At 43.6% G+C, this 12,792-nt stretch overlaps 1 protein-coding gene across 1 annotated transcript; it reads right to left on the bottom strand.

Annotated features, from left to right (window-relative positions):
* Positions 1-869: 869 nt before the first annotated feature.
* Positions 870-4,962, bottom strand: LOC311065118 (uncharacterized protein; the record flags this gene model as incomplete). Its single annotated transcript, XM_084085335.1, has 4 exons — positions 870-3,269; positions 3,393-3,467; positions 3,645-3,731; positions 4,578-4,962. The coding sequence occupies 4 exons, from the start codon at positions 4,960-4,962 to the stop codon at positions 1,174-1,176; spliced, it is 2,643 nt and encodes an 880-aa protein (XP_083941461.1). The 3' UTR covers positions 870-1,173.
* Between the last annotated feature and the right edge of the window lie 7,830 nt (positions 4,963-12,792).

The following is a 12,792-nucleotide window of genomic DNA, read 5'->3' as shown; positions in this document are numbered from 1 at the left end:
CTTTCATTATGAGCCTGTTGATCGGCTATTTCCAAAAGATTTTTTAACATTTTGAAGACTTGTGAATTGGGACATTTTATGTAATGAGTCATTTTACTTAGTTATGGTAAATGAAAGCCGTCTTTGTGCGCAGAGCGTCTCTCACAGTCCTCTCTCAAAATCCTCAGTGTCCATTATCCAGACCAGTTGTAATTGTGAGTGTGCAAATATTTTTTTTGATTGCGTTTTTAACACATTGACTGCCAAGGGGTTTTCTAGAATGGCTCTCCCACTGCCAAGGTTTTTGACCATTCTGACTCATTTTTGAGGGCCCACAGAACATTTTGTACTAGGACTATGAAAACATAGAATATCTCAAAAAAAAGCTTAGAATCTCTTCTTTCATCTGGAAAAGAAAGTGAGTTGATACCATGCTCTGTTCTTTAGCTAGAGGAGTTTGAATACAGCTTGGTATTCACCAAAAAGAGGCCTTTTTCTTCAGAAGCTGAGATATGAGCGTTTTAGTAAATGACACACATTTAGAGGCATAACTTGATTTCAAAAGTGTTTCAAATTTATTTAGGGCCTTCATTGACATCAGTCATGTAAACAATACTTGTTTATAAAAAAAATTAAAAAAAAATGCTTTTGATTGTACATCTATTGCTCTGTTTCGCTCCAAAGTGCTCAATTCAAACAACATTTTTCACAATATTTTTTTTTTTTTCATTTTTTTTTCAAATAATAAATAATAACAATTCAAAGGTGATGTGCAACATCAATATATTCATCGAGAGCGTCATTTTCCAAACTTTTTGCCCACACAATTCAAAATGTCAATACTACATTCATTGCAGATCTACAAGCTTGCCTTTTTTTTTTCTCTAGGGAGTACAACAACAAATTGGTGCTATTAGAGCAAAATAAATAAATAAAAGTAAAATATCTGCCTGGCATGAAGCAGTATGAATAGGCAGGTTGAGGTTGGTAGGTTGAACAACATAGTAGCAGCTGCTTCACAAAGTGCTTTCAAAGTAAATGTAACTACATCAAATAATAATAAATACTAATCATTCAAATCAATAAATTGAGTGCAATCAGCGCAAATAAATAAACAAAAATAAAGTTCTTTTTTTTGCAGCACCCTGAGCGGATCAACGTGCGTCTACCCTTCACCCGGCTCTCGAGGCCACTCTAGTAGTCTTTTACAGTGTGGTACCGATGTGTACATTGGTGGTGCAAGGGCACACGACAGGACTTGCACTCAAAGCTTGTCTCACTCCGGATGTTTTTCCCGTCCTTCTTCTTTGACGGTAGCTTCGATCGGGAACAAACCCTACAACACCTTTGTGGGTACTTCTTAGCAGAACTTGCTTTGGGGAAATTGATCAGTTCGTGATCTAGTCTGTCATTCAGCCTGGACTCGGGGTCAACGTTTGGTGGCAATGGGTGTCTAACACGTGGGGCATCCCCAGGAGGCGGGGCCTCACTCCTACCCTCCTGACGACGGGCAGCTCTGGGGCGATCCCCAGGAGGCGGGGCCTCACTCCTACCCTCCTGACGACGGGCAGCTCTGGGGCGATCCCCAGGAGGCGGGGCCTCACTCCTACCCTCCTGACGACGGGCAGCTCTGGGGCGATCCCCAGGAGGCGGGGCCTCACTCCTACCCTCCTGACGACGGGCAGCTCCGGGGCGATCCCCAGGAGGCGGGGCCTCACTCCTACCCTCCTGAGGACGGGCGGCGCCGTCTTCCTGCTCTTCCTCGGACCCCTCCTCTCCGTCTTCATCCTCTTCCTCGGACCCCTCCTCAGCAGGCGGGGCCTCATTCCTACCCTGCTGAGGACGGGCGGCGCCGTCTTCCTGCTCTTCCTCGGACCCCTCCTCTCCGTCTTCATCCTCTTCCTCGGACCCCTCCTCAGCAGGCGGGGCCTCATTCCTACCCTGCTGAGGACGGGCCACTCCCCCAATGTTCCCGCGGGTGGTCCAGGACTTCACTACTGCCAAGATGAACGAGTAGAAGTTCTGAATTTTGGGTTGGGCTGGGTGCCTGGCCTTGTAGATCACATAGGCGTTGAACTGGGTAATCTGGAGCATATAAAAGAAGAACTTTTTTGTCCACTTCCTCGTTTTCCTGGTACACATGTAATAGCTGAGGTTCTGGTCTAGCTTGTCGACCCCGTTCATGTGTTTGTTATACTCAATAACACACACAGGCTTCTCTTCGACCACCTTCTTGCTGTGTTTTTTCTCCTTCCTGGACACGGGCAGCATGTCATGAGGGTGCAAGGTGGAGATCATCGTGACGATTTTTGTTTTCTTGGCTCGCCATGCCAGTACCATCACGTCCCTGGAGTGGCGAGAGATGGTGGACCCCAGTGGCAGCTTTGAAGGGGTAACATCTGCGATGGCTGGTGGCTGTCCTCGCTTCTTACGCAGGGTCCCGCAGACGTATGTCTTCTTGTTCAGGAGCATAATGGCCGTATCCACTGAATTGTACAGGTTGTCCATATAGAGCCTATATCCACATCCAGCTAAACTGCCTAAGAGTGTTGTTATGATGACAGGTAGTGTCTGCTTCTTTTTACAGTATGGCAGCATGTTGTGGAGGTAGCCTGTTGCTGAATCACACAAAATGTACGACCTGATGCCGTACTTGACCGGCTTCTGTGGGGCATAGACCTTGAACTCCAGGCGTCCCCGCCACAACAGCATTCCCTCATCAAGACTGATGTCCACGCTCGGCAGGTACATCTCCTGGAAATTGGCCAGCAAGGACTGCAGTATTGGGCGGACTCTCCAGAGTTTGTCTACGTCTTCGGGCTTTTCTGGTACAGGGCGGGGGATGCTGTTGTCCACGAAGTGGAGGTTGCTCAAAATGGCCTGGAACCTGTTCCTCGGCATCACTTTCCGGAAGACGGCGGCCTCGACGTACTCATCAGTGGACCAGTACATGGCGATCTCAGGCTTTTGGCTGATTCCTGTCAGAAGAAAGAGCCCCAGGAAGCGCTTGAGCTCGTCTAGATCCACCGCTTTCCACTTCTTTGCTCTGCCATACTTCTTGTCACTGTCCGGCTTCTGTTCGGCATAGAGGTTGGTTTGAGTGCGGATTTCCTCCAACAACTCATCCGACAGCAGCAGCTCAAAGAAGTCCACGGGCTCATCAGACTGCAGAGCAGCAGCGGCGTTTTGAGGACCCGGAGTCCCAGCTGTGAAGGGGATGTCCCGAGGACACCATCCTGTGGAATGCCACACAGGAGGAGGACCCTTGTCCTTCTTGCCCTTGGCACCACCTGTGAATTATAGAAATAGATCATTACCATAAAATACTTTTTTCTTTGACACACACACACACACACACACACACACACACACACACACACACACACACACACACACACGATAATAATTCTTACCTCCACGACCAGCTCCACCAACCGCTCCACCAACTGCTCCCTCCTCCACCTCCTCCTCACCACTAGCATGCGACCCTGTGTAACATAACATATACTTTTTTTTAGATATTATGTCCATCTTTAGCAAAGCATTTATCATCCACAGACCACATGCATATATACACTGAATAAATAAATATGAGAGAATACATTTACCATTACCCTGGTTTTAGCATTTTTTCATTCATGTGCTATAATTGACAATTCACTCACCCCTACTACCGTCATCATCATCATCATCATCTGCATCCATGGCAGACACCAGTTCCAGAGCACCCACCAGTACCTCCTCCTCAGCATCTACAATACAATTTCAAATACTTTGGTGAATATTATGCATTTAGCAAACATTATCCAGACAGAGCGACTGACAAAAGGCACATATGAGATCAAATAGACATGCCTGATCGACATCAAAGGCTTCAGTTCAGGTCAGAAAAACAACATAACAAAAACAAAACCCCTTTGACCTACAGGATTTTTGTTGTTGTTATTATGTGGCCTGACCTGAACGGATGCTTTGATGTCTTTTATATTATGACAGCCATAATGTGCAGACAGAGGGAGGGGGCATGCAGCTGGCATTTTCCCCCTACAAGAAAACTGAATAAAATGAACAGATCTACAAGCTCAAAAAGCGTGTAGATCTGTTCATTTTATTCAGTTGGCGTTGTGCGAGGCTCGCTCCGTTGTGGCCAACGAACCACAGGTTGAGAACCGCAGCCACATACAGTAACGAAAATCGGGCCACAGCCTGTCGTCTATGTTGCCAGATCGTGGGAAAGTAATAAGCAACCAGGTCTATGAAAACGAGCCCACAAGAAGCGAATAGCCGAGTATAGGCCACATGGGCACTTCAAACATATCTAAAACAAGGTGAAAATAGTCCATCTACAAAATCACAACCACAATTACCATCATTTCCAAGCAGATTTACAGAAAAACAAGTCCAGTGTGGCTTAGCAGACCTAGCCCTGAAACAGATACTAGCGTCATGTGAACCATGGTATAGCAAACCTGGCAACGACGATAGTTTACTTTTCTGCATTGAATCAACTAAACGCACGGTCAGATGAACTAGTAACGAATACAACTCGATCAAATCAACTTGTAACACATAAAACGATATAAAAAAAGTATGCTTACCACTGGAAAAAGGACTGTTGCCCCGACTGAGAGCCGCCGGTTCCCAAGCCGAGCCCTCAGAGGCACCACTACTGTCACTGTCGGCGTCGGTGTTGGATCCCTCCACCCCTGACCCCAACTCGCTCCCCGTAACACTGCCACCGGCCCCGGCCCGGTCAGGGCTCGCAGGAGGACGGGGACGAAGGACCATGCTGCTCGGATCGCTCCTACGGCCGGGGGGCAGGTCCTCGCGGTCCTGGGTGCCGACACTCGGCCCTGGTTGGAGGTCCACAGGAGGAGGATAAACCACCGGAGCTTGGGAGGCTGCTGCACCAGCCCCAACCAAGAACCTCTCCATGGACTGCTGACCAGGTCCGGGGGTGTTCTTGCGCTTTTTCCCTACCATAGCTACTCTCTCACAGTACACTATATCTAATATAAACTTTATCTCCTCTCTATTACCACCTATTTTCTCCTATTCTCTCCCTATAACGCCGATCACCTCTCCTATAAATACTCCTATTACTGCACTCTATATCTTACCTCCACGCCCTCTCTATCTATAATATATATATATATATATATATAAAACTCAGTAGGATTTATATATATATCACTCACACTTACTACACTCAAAATATCAACTCACACACACAAACTCACGTACAAACAATTCACTTTCACTCAATATAACTCTCCCACACAAACTCACGTACAATTCACTCGTTCACTCACCGTATCTCACACTCGTATCTCTCGTTCAATCTAACTTACGTATCTCACACTCGTATCTCTCGTTCACTCGATCACAACTCTCAACTACTGCTACTAATACTACTACTATACTGCTACTGATACTGCTACTACTAATACTACTACTATACTGCTACTGCTACTACTACTGCTACTGCTACTACTACTACTACTGCTACTGCTACTACTACTACTACTGCTACTGCTACTGCTACTGCTACTACTACTACTACTATCAAACTATCAATCTATCTATCTATATCTCTCTCTCTCTCTCTCAATGACGATCGGCTCTTACTAAACTTTTTGAAAATGCACAGAAAGAGGGCTCCGCGCGTGCCCTTTTTGTAGGTTTCCGATCTCAGGACACCTGTTATTTTTCCACAGTGGCTTTGATCTGAGGTCACAATGACCTGGATCCAGAAGAGTTTTTATTTTTTATTTACAAAACAACAATATTGGCGGCACGATCAGTCAGTTTATCAAAGGGGTAACATGCTGTGTGTTTGTGTTATGATCTGTCCCTGTGTGTGGGAAAGGCTGCTGCGGGTGCACGTTACGAGTGCGAGCTTGACGTGCACACCCTCCCTTCACAGGCAGTCAGGGTGCATGGATGCGCGTGCACATTACCAGCGTGGAATGTGATGTGCACACGCTTCCCCAACGAACCTGGCCATGCTGCTTTGTTGATTACTGCAGCCAGCTGAGGCAGAGAGAGAGAGAGATCGCTGGGATTCAACTTTAGGTTTGGGAGCCTGATCACTGCTTTAGATGATGTTTTGTGTGATCACATGTTCAGATGTTTTTATTTTATTACATTACGAGTGCGAGCATTGACGTGCACACCCTCCCTTCCCCCATAGAGCCAGCTGCTGATATCCAGTGATTACAGGCAGTCAGAGTGCATGGATGCGCGTGCACATTACCAGCGTGGAATGTGATGTGCACACGCTTCCACAACGAACCTGCCATGCGGCTTTGTTGATTACTGCAGCGCAGAGAGAGAGAGAGAGAGATCGCTGGGATTAAACTTTAGGTTTGGGAGCCTGATCACTGCTTTAGATGATGTTTTGTGTGATCACATGTTCAGATTTTTTTTTTTTTTAGTTCTACGTAATTTTCATGTAAGAGATTAACCAACAAAGTGCCTGAGGGGTTAATCTAATGTAAACCATTAAAAAGACCTTGGCCCGTAGGACTACGGGCTTGGCACTTAACGGTTGGATTTAACGGCCCGTAGGACTACGGGCTTGGCAGTCAATGTGTTAATTTGTTTTAATGAAAAAAATGTTTTTGTTCTGTTTATATAATTTCCTTTGCTTACTAATTATAATTTTTTGCTTGCTGTTTTATTTTGTTTTCATTCAAAACTATTCTTTGCTCTGTTTATATTTTTTCTCTCTCGAATGTTTTTCTTTTGTTTGGTTAATAAAGACACAAATGTAACTCCATACCATGCTTTCATTTGTACAGTCCTAGTTATATTAAGAAGGTGAGAGCCACCACACAATACAATGCATGTCCTTTCCTTTGTTGACAGTGGGGTAATATGAACGTCATATGCAAATTAGCCATGAGGTGGTCTTAGAATGTCAACACACTTTCCTCCCCGACCCAAATAGACTAGCCAAATAAAATACTGGAGCACTTGGGCCTGCACGTTTTTTGATCTACCTATCTGTGTCGCATTTTTACCACTGTTGATATGACCTCAGCACGGGGATTGATGGGTATCTTAAATGGTAATAACAGGTCCATGAATGACGTATTCATTACGTGAATCAGCTGTGTCGGGAGGTATCTAAAACATTTAGGACAGGTCGTAATAATAGATGCATACATTTACATTAGCCTACTTAGACCTATGGACTCCACAAAGTGATAGGAGGCCACTTCTTAACGTCATCTTCCCAATTATCTATTGTAGGCAACAATAGGCTAATATCACCTTTTTTAAGTCATTGATTGTGTTCCCACATTATTATTAATTGTTACGTTCCGTTACAATACCACAGCTCATACAGTATGACTCTGGCGCAGCTGCTTGACACGTCTTATAATTATAATAAATAAATTTGCCTAATAAATATTCAATCAATAATTAGCCCTCAAGCACCTGCGAGTCATACTGTATGAGCTACCGTTCTGTTACCGTTGTAACAGAACGTATTAATTAATAATGTGGGAACACAATCTCAATGAATTAAAAAGAGGTGATATTAGCCTATTGCTGCCTACTGCAATAGATAATTGGGAAGATGACGTTAAGAAGTGGCCTCGAATCACATACTGTAGCATTTTTAATTACTTTGTGGAGTCTATTGCTAGTGACGGTAAAGCTATGCAGAACTTGAAAAGTTCTGAGGCCTACCAGTATCTTCACAGCAACAAGGTCGGTGTAGTGTTCCTGAAGGAGGTCGGAAACGACCTCCTCTATTTAAAAGCAGACGTAGAACCGTGCCAGAGTCTGCATGTGAGGCACCATAAGGCATGGGTTCTGTCAACAAAGAGAGGTGTCATAGAGACAGCAGGTTGTTCCTGCATTGCAGGGCCGGGCCGCTCATGCAGTCATGGTGCTGCAATTCTGTGGAAGGTAGGTCTAAGTAGGCGAATGTAAATTTACACATCCATTATTACGACCTGTCCTGAATGTTTTAGATATCTCCAGACACAGCTGATTCACGTAAACAATACGTCATTTATGAACCCGTTATTATCATTTAAGATAACCATCAGTCCCCGTGCTCAGGTCATATCATCAACAGCAGTAAAAATGCTGCTAAATGTTGACATTCTAAGACCACCTCATGGCTAATTTGCATATGACGTTCATATTACCCCACTGTCAACAAAGGAAAGGACATGTATTGTATGGTGGCTATTCTCACCTTCTTAATATAACTATGACTGTACAAATGAAAGCATGGTTCTATTTGCACACTCACAATTACAACTGGTCTGGATAATGAACACTGAGGATTTTACTGTGAGAGAGATGCCATGTGCACAAACACGGCTTTCACTTACCATAACTAAGTGAAAGTACTCATTATACCAAATTTTCCATTTCTTCAAAATGTTTAAAATTATTTTGAAAATAGCCGATCTACAAGCTCACAACGAAAGCTTGTAGATCTGCTATTTTCAAATAGCCGAAGTATGGGGTAAAGTGTTTAATGTATGTTTTGTAATAATGAAAATCTACAAAGTAACTCAAGTTTTCAAATAATTATAGTGGAGTAAAAAGTACAATATTTGCCTCTGAGATGTAGTGGCCGACACCTACAAGTATACTGCAAATTGAAAATAGTCCAGTAAAGTAAAGATTCCTAAATTTACTGTACTTAAGTAGATGTACTTAGATACTTTCCACCACTGGTGATTCCAGCATGATTCTAAACGCTATGTTAGGTAATAACTAGATATTTCCTTATTGTAGGTGGAAAATGCAGTCAGGCAGCGTGAGACAAATGTGGCTTGTACTGATGTCCAACGGACATGGAACTCTGGTGTGAAGAAGAATCAACGGCTGAAGAAATTAAAACACATACATTTCAAACACCATAGACGCCAACACACACATGTGGGCCCATCAACACCACAGCAAGATTCCACTCCACCCCCCCAACTTTTTCGGAACCATTCAGAATACATAAGTCACATCAACACCTCAGCAATGGCCCCACTATTTCACCTCCAGACAGATGGTCTTCTTCAGCTCAGTTACAGAGCCGATGTTAACAGGCAGGGCCAGGCAAGCCCAAGCCTACATGATTCAGACCTGAGCACACTCTGTCACACTGAACACAGCACTACACTCACCTGTAGGAAATGTAGGGTCTTTTATGAAACCTACATCAAACTATCTCCAATCCAAGCAGCTACACTGACGGAAGAAACCAAAACACAAAGTGCTTCACAGCTATGGCATGATGCTAGAAAGCTGCGTCTAACAGCCAGCACAGCAAAACGAGTCCCCAAAAGACAGACCACAGACCCAAAGACATTTTTAAATGAGCATGTTTACCCAACATTCACTGGCAATACAGCAACAAAACACGGCAAAGAGAATGAGGCCAATGTAATTGCACTTCTGGAGAGCAGAGGGCAAGTTGTGGAGAGGAGAGGCCTGGTTGTGCACCCTGAACATCCTTGGTTGGGAGCTAGCCCAGATGGAATCCTTGATGGAACACAGCTCCTTGAGATCAAGTGCCCCTACAAGACATCTATGTCAGACTTTCTGAGTCGGACAAATAGTGACATACAATCCTTGGATGATGAACAGTATCTAATGCGCACCAATGGAAAAGATGGGTACTACCTCCAGGTTGGTTAAACAAAATTTTTAAAATGTAATTAACATTGTTTTGAACACACATGCTAATGACAGTTAATGACAGTGCCAATGTGCTTTCAGACACAATTGACCATGATGTGCCTTGGCCTACAAAGTTGCCAGCTGGTCGTCTGGACACCAAGTGAGCACATAGAAGTGGACGTCCCATTTAATAAAGACTACACTGATGGATATGTGCAGCAACTGCAGAAGTTCTACTTCTTACACATGCTACCTAAATTGGCTGATGATTTCACTGAGAAAAAGTTACATCTCTGCCAAAAGTACATGGCTCTCTTTATGTAAATGGATCATATACATACACACACACACACACACACACACACACACACACACACACACACACACACACACACACACACACACACACACACACACACACACACACACACACACTCACACACACACCTACAGTACACAAACACAGTGCGAAATCTTTCATCAATGCATTTGTCCTCGGACACTAATCATCTTTCATGTTTTGTGCAGCCCTTGTAAATCTGAGAGGAGAGTTAATGTAAAGCAAATAGACACAATTTAGATTACAATCACATCACTGTTAATTGTATTTTCTGTTTTTCTGTTTTGAGAGGCCTGAATAAATGCTTATGTAATTTCTAATGAGATAATCCAGAAACAGTATTGTCTAATTTCCAATGAGATAATCAAGTTGAATTAAGTATTTTGTCCATTTTAGGGACAATATTAATGGGCACAGAGTTTTCGGTTATGAATGTGTCGCTACATTTCCCACCATAGGTATTATAAATGTAACTGTGTTGTTTCACATTCTTTTGCCTAATAACATTTTCAATCAATCAAAGATCAATTTTTAATGACATTAATGAAACTTGATTCGGCAAAACGCTTCAAAAGGTCACATAGTCAGGCTGGTAAAACATTGTCATTCTGGATAGATGTAATTGCTGAGCACACTAAGGATCTGATTCCATGGCTGCCTCGTGAAACCATAAAAGCTACTATGCCACAGGTTTTCCTGGAGAATTTTCCAAACACTACTTGTGTAATTGACTGTACAGAAAGTGTTTTGCAGAAAGCAAAAAATCTGGACTCAAGAACTGAATCTTACAGTCACAACTATGCTTGTAATGCTGTGAAATATCTAGTTGTAATTGTGCCATCTGGAGTCATTATGTATATTTCCGATGCTTTTGTCTAAAAGGTCCGACCAAAAAAGTCCTTGCAGACTTGTTTCCGTTGAGGTCCTTGATCCATCTAAAACTAGAAAAAGTGCTCCTCGGAGCACAGGTCTCCGCCAGGTCAGGTTGGCTATTGTGGCCTCCTGGTGGCGCTATAATAGGCCAACGTGAAAAGGGTGCCATTTCTTCTTAGGCCTTGCACGACAATCGGACACTGACTGCATTCATGATTTGAGGCATTTTGTTAAAAAATTGTTTCGCTAAATTAGACCTGCTGGTGGCGCTATAACAGGCCAATGTTAAAAGGGTGGCATTTGTTTCTCAACATAGTGTGAATGTGCGTGCAAAGTTTGACCGCAATCGGACGGTGCGTTAATGATTTGCGGAATTTTGTTCAAAACAAGCCAATAATGCAAACTTTAGATGTCAATCTTAGCCAATCAGTATGGAATATGAAAAATCAAACATATCCGACGTGATCACATGACTATAGAGATCATGTATACATTGTGTACCGATTTGCGTGAAATTTGGATGAAATTGGAAGGAGTAGTATAAAATAATGTGTGTTACATAAGTAGGCCTCCTGGTGGCGCTATAAAAGGCAGATGTGAAAAATGCAGTGCAAAGGTTTTTCCTTGACCTCTAGGGAGTGTGCATACAAAGTTTTACACAGATCGGTGCAGTTATAGGTAAAAACACAAATCGGCCTGTTATAGCGCCACCATGAGGCTGATTTGAAAATTTTAAATGGTAGTTCTTTCTCGGCCTAATGAGAATGTGCGTGCAAAATTTCACGGAAATTGCATGCTGTGTTCATGATTTGAGGCATTTTGTTCAAAACGGAGCACTCCTGCAAACTTTGGAAGACATTTTTAGCCAATCAGGATGGAATATGAGAAATCTGAAAGACCCGTTTCGTTTAATGACTATAGAGATACTGTGTACCGATTTGTTTGATTTTTGGACAAAATCTGTAGTAGTACTGTCAAAAAATATGTTTTGCACAAATCGGCCTCCTGGTGGCGCTATAAAAGGCCCATGAGAAAAATTTGGGGCAGAGGTTCGGAATTGGCATCCAGGGAGTGTGTGTGCACAGTTTCACTGCAATCAAGCCAACGGTGCCGGAGATTAGCTGGTCACAGACGGACGGACACACGGACGGACGGACGGACGGACGGACGGACGGACGAGGTGGAAAACATACTCTCTCGCCATGCCTTTCGGCCTGGCGGAGACAACAAGCATTGTTGATGTGCGGGCAAAGCTTTGTAAGCATGACACAAGAGTGTTGAATTCAAGTAGAGGAATCCCTGTGTAGAGAAGACAGTCTTCATCATCTTTTAGAAGATCCTCTGCAACAGACTGTTGGCTCTCAGGGGATGGTTCAGGCAGCACACTAGATGTCCTGGCAGGTGGAGCTCTGGCATAGATGTGGTCCTCCATTCCTGGGTCTGACCACTGTGTCTGGACATCACGTGAGCACTTTGCCACGGAATGTGGCTTCTCTGAAGCCTCCATTGCAACTGGCTCGTCATCTGCGGGTACAGACATATTTAGTGTACAATGTATTGCAGTAGTTGTTATCGATTGCGACATGCTTAAGGCACTGAATTAATTATGATTATAACATATTATATATTTTTTGTCTTTAAAAGAAATGCTTGTTTTTCTTTTTGGCCTTTAAGGTTATATCGTCACCTTCCTAAAATAATGGCCTACATCATTCTTTTTGGGAAATTATATTTTTGTCAAAAGAGTTGCTTGCTTCTAGAAATAGGCCATTATTTTGTCAAGGTGCGTGGAGAAGAAAAAAAAGACGAGTAGTGCTGGGGTGCAATACGTTAGTCCGACAGCGCATTCCTCCGACAGCGCAGTGCTCCGACATTAAACCCGTGGGAAACATCCTGCGGACGGACCGGAAGTAGGAAATAGCGGCTCAGTGTGTTTACATTTGCCAGCAGAA

Source organism: Gymnoscopelus microlampas (genome assembly GCF_963454915.1).
Source record: "Gymnoscopelus microlampas genome assembly, chromosome: 17".
In the NCBI taxonomy this organism is placed as follows: Eukaryota; Metazoa; Chordata; class Actinopteri; order Myctophiformes; family Myctophidae; genus Gymnoscopelus; species Gymnoscopelus microlampas.
Note: the sequence above shows the minus strand (reverse complement) of the source record. Positions and strands in the feature narration are given on the sequence as shown.